The 13,333-nt window shown below is 42.9% G+C and overlaps 1 protein-coding gene across 2 annotated transcripts; it reads right to left on the bottom strand.

The window, feature by feature from the left end:
* Positions 1-4,024: 4,024 nt before the first annotated feature.
* Positions 4,025-12,330, bottom strand: LOC129374185 (beta-1,3-galactosyl-O-glycosyl-glycoprotein beta-1,6-N-acetylglucosaminyltransferase 4-like). Of its 2 annotated transcripts, none has more exons than XM_055052455.1 (2): positions 11,848-12,330; positions 4,025-5,858 (listed from the first exon to the last, which is right to left on the bottom strand). In XM_055052455.1, exon 2 carries the CDS (start codon positions 5,855-5,857, stop codon positions 4,562-4,564), a length of 1,296 nt encoding a protein of 431 aa, XP_054908430.1. In that variant the 5' UTR covers position 5,858; positions 11,848-12,330; the 3' UTR covers positions 4,025-4,561. The 2 variants fall into 2 exon arrangements, with proteins under 2 accessions (XP_054908430.1, XP_054908429.1); XM_055052454.1 differs by lacking the exon at positions 11,848-12,330 and adding an exon at positions 5,966-6,254.
* Positions 12,331-13,333: the final 1,003 nt, after the last annotated feature.

Below are 13,333 nucleotides of genomic sequence, written 5' to 3'. Positions count from 1 at the left end.
TTGTGTTCAGTCCATTTTCTATGTTTCCACAGAGACGGAAAAATTGAATCTAGAATCAGAAATGCTTCGATGCAAATTCAATTGATTTCAGGACATTTTTTTCTTTCCCAACTTCAATGCTGCACATATTCCAGTAATTATCCAAATAAAAATAAATAAAGGCTTGAAATGTGTTATAAAAAAGAAGAAGTTTCATTTTTAGAACTGAATCACTGAAACAGACGAACCCTTTGAAGATATCTGGATTTACTCAAAACTTTAGACAAAACTGAACCCAATTCAAATCCTTATTTTTGTCACTTGCATCCAGACACAATTGCACAACTTGTTGTTGAAAAGGCTGATCCACAGAATGTTTATAATGTTGGTCTTTTCACATTATTTCCTGCTTGGTTTTCCACCTGTTTGCTTATCTCTTTCACCCACTTTAACCTGGACTGGACCGAACAGAAGTTCCTTGAGACATTTATTCAGTCAAATCTCTAGCATATTGAAACGTGGCGTCCTTCGTCTCATCCTCCCAGACAGCGTTCGTCTACAGCACCGTAATCTGACCTTTGATAAGTGCAGGAAGAATAGACGCTGGCATGTGATGAATGCAAGTTCCTCCAGAGCGACGGTAAGTGAATCATTTGTGTTTAGAAAAAAAGACTCCAAAAACCAGTTGGGTGAGAGGCAGCAAGTGAGACTGGAAGTAAAATAGGAAACAAACAGAGACACAACGCAACATGAGGTATAAACTACTGATATTCAGAAGATAATGACACCATAGACACAGATAGATAAAGAAATCGTGCTCAAGTGTTCAAAAGTACCAGTATCTTGGGCCGAACAGTAAATAACTAAATGAGAAAACTTTGCAGGTAAAAATCTGGGAAGTGTAATTTGTTTTCTCCATTTTTCGCTTCAACCACTAGATTTCTCCATCTGACTGAAATATTTCTTCCTATTCTTCTAAGCAAACCAGCTCAAGCCCTGGGAAGCTGCCCAAAATGATCAGCAACAGTCAATCTGAAGTCTTGCAACTGATTTTCAATCGAATTTAGGTCTGGACTTTGACTCTAAAACATAAGCATTCCTCCATCTGGACCCATTTCATTACAGCACTGGCTGTAAGTTTCGGGTCATTGCCTCGGTCTCGGGTTTGGTGCAGCCTCTTAAACTTTTATTTTTTATTTTCTTACAAGCCTTATTCCATATTTAGCTCCATCGATCTTCCTGTCAACCCGGAACAGCTTCCCTGCTACTGCTAAAGAAAAGTATCCTCACCGCTGCCACCATTCTTTTGTGTTGGTGTGTTCTGTGGTTCTTTTCTTTTTATTTTGTCCAACATTCATTGCACTTTTGATGCACCAGAACTGTGGATTTGCTGAAGCAGGACCAGGACTTTCGTGTGACTCTTAAGACGCATGGCCGACCCCGCGGGACATTAGCACTATGATGCAAAGACTCCAGTAGGTAGAAACAAAGGTTAATATTGTGCAAAGGAATGCCGAGGTCAGCGTGGCCGACCCTGAGCCAAAACCCACCTTCAACTTCAACACCTGCTCCGCCAAAGGAAAATAAACAAGCAGCTGGAACCAAAGCGGCTCCTCCAACGCCGCTCCCAACAACAAGGCGACCAGCCTGAGCCTCTGTGGGAATCCCTCTGAGAAACACTTGGAAAGGAAGCTCAGAGAGAAACCTCGCCTTCAAAACATCAGCAGTGGCCAACACATCCCGGCCCAGGAAAATGAGAAATATGCCAAATGGGTTTATTGTCTTAGATGAGGCAATAAATGGATTCGGTCCCTTTTGCGATGCCAGAAAAACGAGACCGACACGATATCTGATCTAACTCACCAAACACGCTTTCTAACCACTGACCAGCCAAGCTAACGATCGGGCAAAACAAAGACCAGAGATTCTGAAGGAGGACTTTACTATTCTTTTGACATGTATTGATAAAATGAAAACTGAAGCTATGGCTCAGTGGTCCAACTCCATCACCTCGACGGGGAGACGAAAAACACGGTAAAGAAGCGGCTGATTAAAACTCGTCTTGGTGCTCACGTGGCTAACCTCACTTCATTCACCCGCCTGCCTCCGACTCCCCAGAGGATCCTACAAATCAACCCAACAGCTGCAGCTGGTCCAGAACGCTGCTGCTCGCGTTCTCACCGAAACCAGAAAGAACCAGTTCAAAGGCCCCACACTGGCGCCCTCAGAGAATAGACTTTAAAATACTGACGTTAGTTTATGAATCACTCAACGGTTTAGCACCACGACACATCAGAGATCTGCTATTGTTGCCTCATCAGTTCAAGAACACTCAGGTCTTCTGGTTCTGGTCTGCCCTCCATCCCCAGTCTCAAAGAGGAGAAGCAGAAAATCTCATTAAAACACATTCAGTGTGAAAAACCAAAGCAGCTCAAGACATCAGCTTGAAAGTGAGAGTCTTCGAAAGGGAAATGGTGTGAGGATTGATCTCAGTCCTATGCATGTGTGTGTGTGTGTGTGTGTGTGTGTGTGTGTGTGTGAGCAAGACAGGCTACAAACCTTGCACCAGTTCTGTCAGAATGAATAGCCCAAATTCCAGCGGGCTACTGGGAGAATCTCGCTGAAGAAAACCCAAACCGTCTGACCGAGACGCCCTCAGCAGGATCACTGGAAAAACAACTGACAGTGATTTTTTTTTTCCTTACTAACCCTGTGATACATGTATGAATTTTAACTGATTTCTTGAAGAGGACCTCGGGTCTGTCGTCTTGTCGACATTTAACCCGCTGCTTTCTCAGACTGAAACTGGGACGTTTATTTGATGTATTTGAGAGTCACTCTTATTGCTTTTGGAGACGTTATTAGTGAAAATTGCAATGACCTCAGCTGTCACATATGCACATTTTCTTCTTTCTTCTCATTCTCATCGTTGCTTCTGTGACCTTTGACCTGTTTGGCCATTTTATTTATGTCCGACAGCAGCTGGAAGAGATCAACTGACAACGATTTCCCTTCTGATAATCCTTTGCAATAAGAATAATGCGATGTTGCGATGAAACGCCCCGCCGCTCCTGAGTCGCTGGTTTTCCGCTATTTTTAAGCTAATTGGACATTTAGTTTTACATGCACCGCACACAGCGGCGATGTGAAGAATGAAACCTTCAGCATGCTGCTCCCGCAAACGCATAAAAAATGTGGCAAGCACTTCTCATGAAGAAATAAAAAAATAATAATAATACTTTGATCAGACCACAAAGAAGCTGCCTGCAATAAAACCGAACAGCAGTGAACGGGCGCAATTCATGCATCCATATTCAAGCGTTTTTACACGTTAAACTGCAACATTTTACCGTGATCACCTGGCTTCAACTGTGGAAAAAGAAAACCCACCTCATTGTGTAGCATTTTATGACTTTTAAATGTTTTACAGAGTGCCAGCTTAATGAGCTAATAAAATCACTTTAAATAACCTGCCCTTCAGAAGATAAATTACCTCGCCGCTTTTGCCCACAGCCCTCTTAGCGTGACTCAAGGCAATCTGGAAATCTCCCCTTGTAAGACTCTTTAGGTGTGAACGACTGAGAGGAATGTTGTCAGACACTACAAAACGCCTTAGAGAGTGAGTGTTGAAAGCGCGTGGACCGGCTGGCGGAGATTGGATCACATTCCTGGATGGTTTTAAATAGCGAGAGTTTTGTTTAATTTGCACATACGTATTTGCATCAGTCGGCACCTTTTACCCGCTAAACCCTGTTAAAGTTTCTTCCTTGGCAAGTAGAAGGCACTATTAGCATTAAAGAAAGAAACCCAAAAAACTTGTATTTTTCATACAAGACTTCATTTGTGTTTTTGTGTGTGTGTAAGGCTATTGCTTTAAACTGTATTAAGGCTATTGCTTTAAACTGTATTCATAGTCCTGCTATTCAGTAATACAGTATGTTCAGCATTTCTTTACATCTTCATCAGAAACAAATGTACATTTCAGATCATCCAAGTGCTGATTGTTGGTTAATCTGATTAGAATAATCCTAGTAACACTTCAGAATTGACTGAGATAATTTATTCATAGTTAACATTGTGCAATCTAAGGCTTCAATAATAATTTAATCACGTTTAAATGCTTTCAAAGCATTGGAAATCTTTGGAAACAGATGTTCCATCGAAGCTCAAAGTCTTTTATGAAGCATTTTCAAAAGTTATAAAGAGTTACAAAGTCCACAGTGACATAGTAAGTAGCTGGTCCCTGAACTTGATTGTAGACATAGATTTTCTCTCCTTTATTTAACAACGTATGCCTGAGGTTCCTAGATTTCTACAGAAAGAAATCTATCATCCAAGGAGAAAGGATGGAGTGTTTCAAAACAAAAGAATGCAGTAAAGTACAGAAGGTAGACAAAAATAACTAACACAATCCTGTTGTATGCATATTTGTGGGTGTCCGGTCAGACCGTCAGTTCCCGGAACCACACAATAAAAAAACCTTCATAAAAGATCCATTGGACCACACCTAGTGTGGTCCAATGGATTCTGTCTCTTAAGATTGCGGAGCAGTTAAAAGAAATGTCAACAGCCAGCATTTTAGCTAACCTTTTGGGCAAGTCAAAGCTCTCCCATTTTGAAACAACTTCTGCTTCTCCTCCAGTATCTCCTCAAGGCACTGAAGAAGAACGGGATCCACTTTGGGATCAAACTTGTTGGCAAACCAGTGACCGTAGTTGAGCAGCCAGTGCAGTTCGGCCGCACCAAAAATGCAAACGCTGCGCACGTGTTGCCCCGTGCACGGAGGGTAAAGGTTCTCCTCCAGGTACTGCCACTTCACAAGCCTCGTCTTGCTCATCAGGTCTGTGATGTCGGGCTGGACCCTGGGCACCTCCCCGGGAATGCCCGGCAGTCGCACAAGCGTGGCCCAGAAGTGCTCGTCCGGAGAGTAGGTGTCCTCCGACCAGGCCAGGAAGTCCCTCACTACAGGGGATGAGTTTATGAACCCGACAAACTCTCGCGATAACACAAAGTAGGCATTGCCGATGAACATCTGTATGTTGTGCGGCGGTGGAGTCTTTGTCTGCTGTGTTTTTACCGGAAGTTTCTTATACTCAAAAGTGGCGTCCTGCAGCTCGTAGTGGTACAGGTACCGTTGCTTCTTGAGCTCACTAGGTCGACTTGTCTCCAACATGCTGGAGCCTCTCAACCTCCTCAGCTCTGACACCAGCTCCATGTTGGACTTAAGTGGGAAGTCCTGGCCGCAAAGGTTGATGACGTACTTCCACTTGACCTCTGACGTCAGAAGGTCCGACAGGCAGTTGAGGTCGGCCTTTAGGCGGCTGAAGCTCGCGTAGAAAACGGTCTCGCGTTTGCTGGAGACGAAGACGTTAGGCAGGCAGCGGGACAAACCCTCCATGGCGGCGGCAAACTGAGCCGTTGACTTCTGATCGTAGTGTATGCAGTAGATGTTGTTGGGAGAGTACACCGCCCTGAGGAGTCTCTCCACCATCCACGCATTTTTATGTACAACCATAGAGTACGCAATGGGAAAATCCTTCTCTTCCTCAGAAACACACAAATCGTCATAACCCCTGATCTTCGTGAAGACGGGGCAATTTTCTGTAAAGTTGGTCAGACTTTCGTCTTTATCTTCCGCCACAGTTTTCCTTCTGACGATGAGGGATTTGCCCACTTCTACCGGGTCCATGTCATAAATAGCTTTGCAGTTGATGTTGTGCTTGACAAGTGACTGAATGGCCGGAGCGCGATGATCCAGGGACTCAAGGATGTAGATGTACTTGACGCTGACCAGCAGCAGGAAAATTAACGTCAGCACGGAGAAGTGGTGGGGGATGAACTTTTTCCTGAGCTTCAGCATGAACCGCTTTGCATTCATCCTGTGGGGAAACAAAACAAAACAAAAGAAACACATTTGAGGAACAGAAACCAGTCATATTTTTGATGAAAAAAAAAAAAAAAACAAACATCTGAAGCAAACCCTGACTGTGAAATTTGTTTTGGGGTCCAATGCGAGCTGAACATTTGCAACACGAGTCAGTGAAGTTTTAAGCAGGGCCACGTTTCACCCGCTGCACCAGCCTCTCTGTTACTCAGACTCTGTTTGGGTTTGGTATCCAAGGGGTGATTGGATTTCGTTTCAATAGCACATTTCTTCACCTTTTTTAGAAGCCCTGCCGTAAACGTCCTTCAATCAATCATTAATGCCGACAAGTCTCCACCGGGCTGGAGAGAGCTCTGCCTGTCTTTAGCTGAAATTTGAAACGTTTCCTACATGAGACGTCCAGATGGCCAACTCAAGGCTGCAATGCCCAATTTTCAGACAGATTCAGCAGTAGATTATGGCTGGCCGGTCTCCTCAATTTTTTATTTATAGCAAATTTTTTTTCTTTTTTTTTAAAAAAAGGATACAATTTATATTGAAATTTGGGGTGTAATGCCATTCCCCAGGTCTTGCAGTGATTTTCAGACTTCACAGTTTTCAGCAGTGAAAAAAAAAACAATACCAGAGTCAAGGAGTGTTGGCAAAAATCATGTCAACGTGATTCTTGCCAAGTGAAATCTCTCCTGCAAAGGTCAGCCCAGACTCTGTCAGTATGTAATTTTTAAATTTAGCTTAGCATTATGAAACCGGAAGATGACTGTTTCTATTGCGACACCCTGCGTCTGTGTTTGGGTCTTAATTTGAAAGCACAAAAGGAAGTAAGTCTCAGTGCTGACAAATCAGGTGAATGAGGACATGAGGACATCCTTGGCTAGCAACGCTTGTCCACAAAAACTTTGAAAGATGTTCGACAACACTGTGAACACTAAGTAGTGTTTGAACTGATCGAACCTAAACCTGATACATCTACACTTTAACACACCAGTTTTAGAAAGTCAATTAAACGAAGGTAAAATGACACCAAAAATGCTTCATCTATTTGTAAGTGCTGTACTTTTTCAGAGGACAAATACCTTCATGACAACCTTTTTAGTTTACATTATATTCCAATAACTCTCATTCGAGTCTGAGTTAATTTGTTTTTAAACACACCCTGTAGATTATTTGAACAATGAACTCTATTCTCTGGAGCCCTTGTTTTAAAAAGAAGAACACAAAGCAAATGATGTGGCTGTTTCTGTTAGCAATCCGGTCCTGATTGGTCCAACAAGTCCAACAAGCTCAGCGAGACTGCAAGCTGAAATGACACATAACTTGAAAAATCATTTAGATTAGGGAGATTATAAAAACACAAGAAGGAGTTCAAGTGTCTAAGGAACCAGAGGAGCAGATGGCAGGTGATAAACAACAGCTGGGGAACGGAGTAGGTAAAAGCAAAATGAGGTCATTTTTAGCAGGTCATTATTAGCAAGCTTAGCATTTAAGCTTGGTTTCATTCCTGTGAGCCCTCAGCTCTGCGTTGCTTGGCCCAACCACTAAATCAAACTGCTGATCTTTATTTTTGTCTGGTTCAAGGCAACTTCCTTCTCTTCAAAGTCAAACCAGTTTCAGTGTTTCGCCTCTTCTCACGGTTGTGGCCGTACGTGGTGAATGATTAACTCGGTTCTTTCTGGGTCCAAACAAATTTTTCGCGCACCACAAAGTATTCGGTGTTTGCCGCGGAGGAATCCGTCCTCTATCTTTTCCGGTGTCCGGCGTTCCGTTTTCCCTCCGTCTAATTGGAGTCATTTTTTAAAAAAATGACAAAGAACCTTGTGGATTGTAACCCTAACCCTAAAATCTGAGACCATAAAGACGGAGCGGAGGGAGAATGCTGCCCGGCAGGTTTTTCTCACAAGATTCACCAACATACTGGAGCTGATGGCAGGACAAACTCACCCACACCCATTTCCTGGGAGACATTCGTATTGCTGCAATGCATTTGGGAACCCTAACTAACTAAAATTGGGCCGCTGCCTGGACTCAGCGGGGCCCAGCGCTGGCACACACAAAAACACAACGGGGCTTGGCGGCTGTGCTCAGGTAGTGCATCTCCAAGACTCGCAGCATGAGACGTGACTCCAGATGCACTGAAATGTGAAATGAGACCTTACGACCCAACAGATTTGACACATCTACTCATCTGCCCACTTCCGTCCAATCAACCAACAAAATACAGCATATGAGAGGCAAACGGATGGCTCGCTTACAGGAGGTCAGGAGATAAGGTGTTGTGGCACAATGTGAAATGTGGGTTTCTTTCCTGTGACTTCAATGCCAGGCCTGAGGCAGGTGTCCTCCAGAAAAATAACTGGGTTGACATAAAAGTAAAATGTAAAGCAAGGAAGCTCAGAAACCTTCTGTAATCTTTCAAGTGTGGCTTTTAAACTTTATAGGAGCGAATTACGCTAAGGTGGTGGAAAACTCTGCTTAGGTTTGAATGTGGAAAAGGTGAGTGGATTAAAAACGCTGCGGCATGAAAATCGCTTGGCCACAACAGATTTACTCTGTTCTTGTTTTTAGTTTTTTTGTCATACTTATTTGTTTCAGATAATCAAGCAAATTTTAAGATCAGACAAAGACGACCGGACAAAATTCAAAAAGCAGTTTGAGAATAATGATTTAATTTATCAGGAAAGAAAACCCATTCCAACCAATCTGACCTTTTGAGGGGGAAAAAAAAAACAAAACAAAAACTAATGGACTCCCTTGGTAATTACGGTTATTGTTTAACCACAGTTTTGGGAGGAAGTGATCATTTTACTAGCTATCCCTACGTTACGTTAAGAAAAATGTCATAATGATCTGACAAAAATGAATAAATAAAATCAAGAATTCAACAGAAGCAAAGTCATTGGGGTCACAAACCATTTCTAAAACTTTGAAAAGCCACTGAACCCCAACGAGAGCCGTCATCCACACCTGGAGAAAACGTGGGACAGTGGTCAACTTTCCCATGGCGGCCTAAAGAAATGACTCAAAGACTGTATTGAGAACTCATCCGGGATGTTACGAGCACAGCTGACCTTACTTGACCTTACATTTAGGGTCAAAATTCATGGTTCAACAATAAGGTGCAAGCAAGCCAAAAAAAGTGAGTTGAAGGAGAGTTCCAAGGCTGACCAATAAGAAGAGAAAGGCCAACATTTGATCCACAAGAGTTTAGGGCAAAATATTCTGTGATCATTATCTAGGCAATAATACTCTGCAGATGTTCTGTCTGATGATAAAAGCATGAATTCTGCTCTCGACCAAAACACACTCGGGTTCATGTAAGAGAAATGAACTTTAACTTGAATTAAAGTAATTCTGCAAAAAGAAAAATCGGAGTAAATGACAATCACCTGAACTTGATGTCAGGATTTGATTGGTCGACAAAATAGCCAACCAGAAGCTCGTGTTGGTTGAAAGCACAAAGTTTCAGCCAACACTTCAAACTGAGTTTCGTAAGTTCAGTTTGTGGTGGATGACGTCACAATGGTGTTAGTATGCATCGTGAATCAGTGAATATTGGTTTAACAGCAATAACAGCAATAAAACAGCTTCGTTCACTTCCTCTGCTGCCAATCACCAAGCCACAGCCATTTGTGCAAACAACCCGGAGCATCAACGCCATCATTCGCAGCTTCTCCTTCTATTCGCTGAATTGCTAGGATGAAATGCATCGGAATGGGACAAATCCCAGATGGCCTATTTAGTAGTGGGACAATATATCTATTTTTTAAATATCTATCCACGTTCTTCTGTAATGAACTATCCAGGAAGCTTTAATAAAGAAAGCTGAACCATCCTGACTGTGCATTCTTGCCGACGCCTCTTGGTGACCACAAATATTAAAGCTACGTAATTAGCTCTTCACCAGAACTGCCCCCAAGGGCGGCACTACCAGTTATTAGGTTCAGGGGTAAATCCCTTTTTTTGTTGTTTTATTTTTACACGGGGCCAGGTGGGTTTTGGTTCGCTTTCTTCTCTTCATAAACAAATTTGTCATTTAAAAACTACCTTTTCCTTTTTTTTTTAATTGACTCGAGTTATAGTTGACTGAGATTAAAACTTTGTTTGACCGTTAGGACAAAACTTTAATGTGGCAACAGAGAAACAGAAGACATTTGTGAGAGGGAAAACACTTTTCACAGCACAGTGTGCGGCGCCCAGAGCACGCAGTCCCAGTTAGCAGGTGCACTCTCAGCAGACAGTGATATGAAAATCAGTAGATACCGGGAGATTACGTGCCTTGCCAATCGACATGTGGTGAGGGAAACTGGAATCGAACTTGCGTTTCCACTGAGCTCCAGCCAATCTCTTACTTATTAATGCCAATAAAAGAAAACTAACTTTTTCAAATATAGGTCAGAAAGGTAATAAAATCTCTACTACTCACCTGAGAACATGGAAAACCTTCAAACATTTCAATCAATGCCGTTACGCAACTGAAGTGAAAAATTATGCAAACCTGTTTAGGCAAGGGATGACTAAAGGCTTAAAACAGCGTCAGTATTTTTCTCACAAAGCTGTCAAAGAAGACTGGAGTATAACACAACTGCAAACCTGCCCAGACATGAGCGTGTGTTTAATATAAAACACCGAAGAGGCCCCTGGTAACACTGGAAGAAATGCAGCTCAGACAGACGAATCTGTTGACAAGACAACTGACTCCACAATTCCTGCCCTTAAGAAAATAGCAAAGGTGTCGCAATATGAAATAAATATCGCGGCTTTGAGAATCTGACGATACTGATATTGACCCACAACGATATCGGCGTGAATCATGCACACTTTTCACTACGTGTTTTTTCATGTGGAATGATGGAAAAAGTTTGATCAAGTGATATTATCCAACCAGAGAACAACAGTCGACAACGACGGACCAGAGCAGAGTGCTGCTTATATCAGAGATTCTACATGTAGACATAAATAATCCGAAACTCATTTTTTCGGTTGATATCGGATCGATTTTTATATCGACACCAGATCGGGGCAACTCCAAAAATAGCTGTAAGAAGAGAGTCTCATAGTTGAACAAACAAATGGAAGAAGGCAGACTGATCAAATAAGACACACTGACACTGGACGTCTCCGTGTTCACACCATCCACATGCTGAGACATGGTGATCGCACTGTGATGTTGAGGGAATGTTTTCTTCAATGGTGAGAAAGAAGCTGCTCAGAGCTGATGGAAAGTTGGAACCGACTAAGGAATTGAAACTGGGGTCAAAATTCATCTCCTACTGATACAACGTCCCTAAATAAACCCAGAGCGACAATGGAGCTCAAAGTCACAGTCGTTTGAAAGTGTCTGAGCTGAACTGAGAGTCAGAGACGTTAAAGTTGCAAGTTGTGTCCTCTGTCAATCCCATCTAAAAGGACTTGACAGATATTACAAAAGAAATAGCAAAGATTCTGGTCTCAGTGTGTTCATACCTCTGAACTTGCATTCTGCAAATGCAGGCTACAGTTTTCAGGGTTTTTTATTTTCTAAATAAACATAGTCACTTGCCAAATGATTCTCTGGTTTGTGTCCACCTGTCAAATGGGATCCCAGGAGAAAACTCCTCAGGTTTCGGTGGTGACGGGGAAAAAGTACGACTGCGTGACGACTTGTACTGGACTCCTGTTGCTCATTAGCGCGTCGAACTGTTTGTCCTCAGGCCACCGTCTCAACAGTTGCCTGAGTCTCTGGGGACGTGTTTTAATATAGACCACACATCCCTGTTAGTGAACTGTTGTCTCTGCCAGCTGAAGGTTACCAATTATTGACTTCTATGGAACACCAAGGATTGATATAAAAAAGAACAGAACTGACTCATAGTGATAATACTTTTTTGTTGTTTTACTTTTGTCAGACAAAAAAAAAAAAGTTTCTCTGTTTTCATCTAACAAAACACACCTGAGATTTTCCTTTTTTTGTTTGTTTGTTTGTTTTGGAAAAAAAATAAAACACCCACCTTGCTCCCGGGTCCCAGGCGCCACGTGAACCGCCTCATCAAGTCATCCTGAAAGTTTCAGAGTTGCCTCAAGCGGCTCCGGTGATTGTGAACTCTGACCCTTGGAGGATCGGATCTCACAACCCGAGCTCACCGACGTCGAGAAGACGCGGCCGCATCCTTTCTCCCTGCGCCCCTACGCTCTCTTTACGCGCAGAAAACTCCGCAAACGTCGTCCCGCCGCGTCACTGAGCCAAAAGAAACCTGACAAACAGCCTCTGAGCTGGAGATGAGAGGACTGCGTGTCCGCGAACCCGGAAAGAGGGAGGACCTTCAGCTGCACGCTGCGGGGAAGAAGAAGAAGAAGATGTTGCGCCTCCGTTTGCGTTCGCGGGGACCGACGGGATGATCAGATGCGCCCAGGCGTGAGCAAAAAGCGCCGATCAACAAGTGGAGTTTCTTGGAAGGAAGTTCCTGAAGTCACCCCACGAACCGGCTGAGGGAGACGAGTTGGTGTGACGCGCAGAGGAAACTCAAAAAAAAAAAAAAAAAAAAAGTTTTAAGGGAGGGGAGGTGGGCTGATGTTTGGATAAACCATAAAAGGAGCCAAGAGGTCTAAAGCAGAAAAGAAAAACAAGAAGAAACAATTGGAGACAATTTTAGTAGATGCGGGTAAAGGGAGGTGATCTGCACATGAAGGAGAGCTTCTGCTCTCAATGCGCTCATTGTCTCCGGTCCTGACTGCGTCTTTGTGTGAGGTGGAGGTGGGGGGGGGGGGGGAGAAACTGGAAACTTAACTGCAGACCCACAGGTATTTTATTATTGGCAATATTGTCTTACACACAGAGAGCAGCAGCACCAACCTTTTATTACCACACCTACACAGAATGTGATGTGCAAGTCGTTCATTTGCAGCGATTTAGTTCATAAGGAACCGATTGATCTGATTCTGATTCTGTCCATTTTTGGGGGGGGGGGTGGGAGGGTGCCCCTCCTCCTCGCAGCTACTGAAAACCACACATTCCCTTTCTCAAAATGTTATATGACATACATACATATAAATACAGAAATATTGTGATGGCGACTTTATAGCCCAACCAGGTGGACTTCGTGTTGACTCAGGTAGCCGCAGTAACATTTGTCATTTTGAAATGCTCAATTATTTGCCGCTAAGTACAACCGACTTCTTGTTTATTTGTTTCTAAACGGGCAGTCGTGTGCGATATTGTCTTTTCTGAGATGGTCATGTCGTCTAAAACATACCTGGAGCTTCAGAAAGAGCAGGAGCTTCTTAAAGAGACAAAGGCCCACATTCAATGTGCTGAATTACAAAGTCAACAATGTATTTTTTAAAGTCACATTTGCAATATCCAGTACTTTTATAACAACTGAAGGTGACAAAGTTACTTGATTGTGCTATAAATTGATGCCATGTGGCAGGAAAATGTGGAGGGAAGGAGGAAACGTTTCTAAAAACAGATTATAGATTCAACCATAAAAAGAAACG

The sequence above is a fragment of the Poeciliopsis prolifica genome, unplaced genomic scaffold (assembly GCF_027474105.1).
Source record: "Poeciliopsis prolifica strain line A6 unplaced genomic scaffold, Auburn_PproV2 SCAFFOLD035, whole genome shotgun sequence".
NCBI classification, from domain to species: domain Eukaryota; kingdom Metazoa; phylum Chordata; class Actinopteri; order Cyprinodontiformes; family Poeciliidae; genus Poeciliopsis; species Poeciliopsis prolifica.
Note: the sequence above shows the minus strand (reverse complement) of the source record. Positions and strands in the feature narration are given on the sequence as shown.

Bases quoted from the DNA above. Each gene is read 5' to 3' on its own strand.
- LOC129374185 (XM_055052454.1), bottom strand. From the start codon at position 6,003: ATGTTCAGCTCGCATTGGACCCCAAAACAAATTTCACA. The intron at 5,859-5,965 runs GTCAGGGTTTGC...GTTTCCCCACAG, and splicing joins ACCCCAAAACAAATTTCACA to GATGAATGCAAAGCGGTTCA.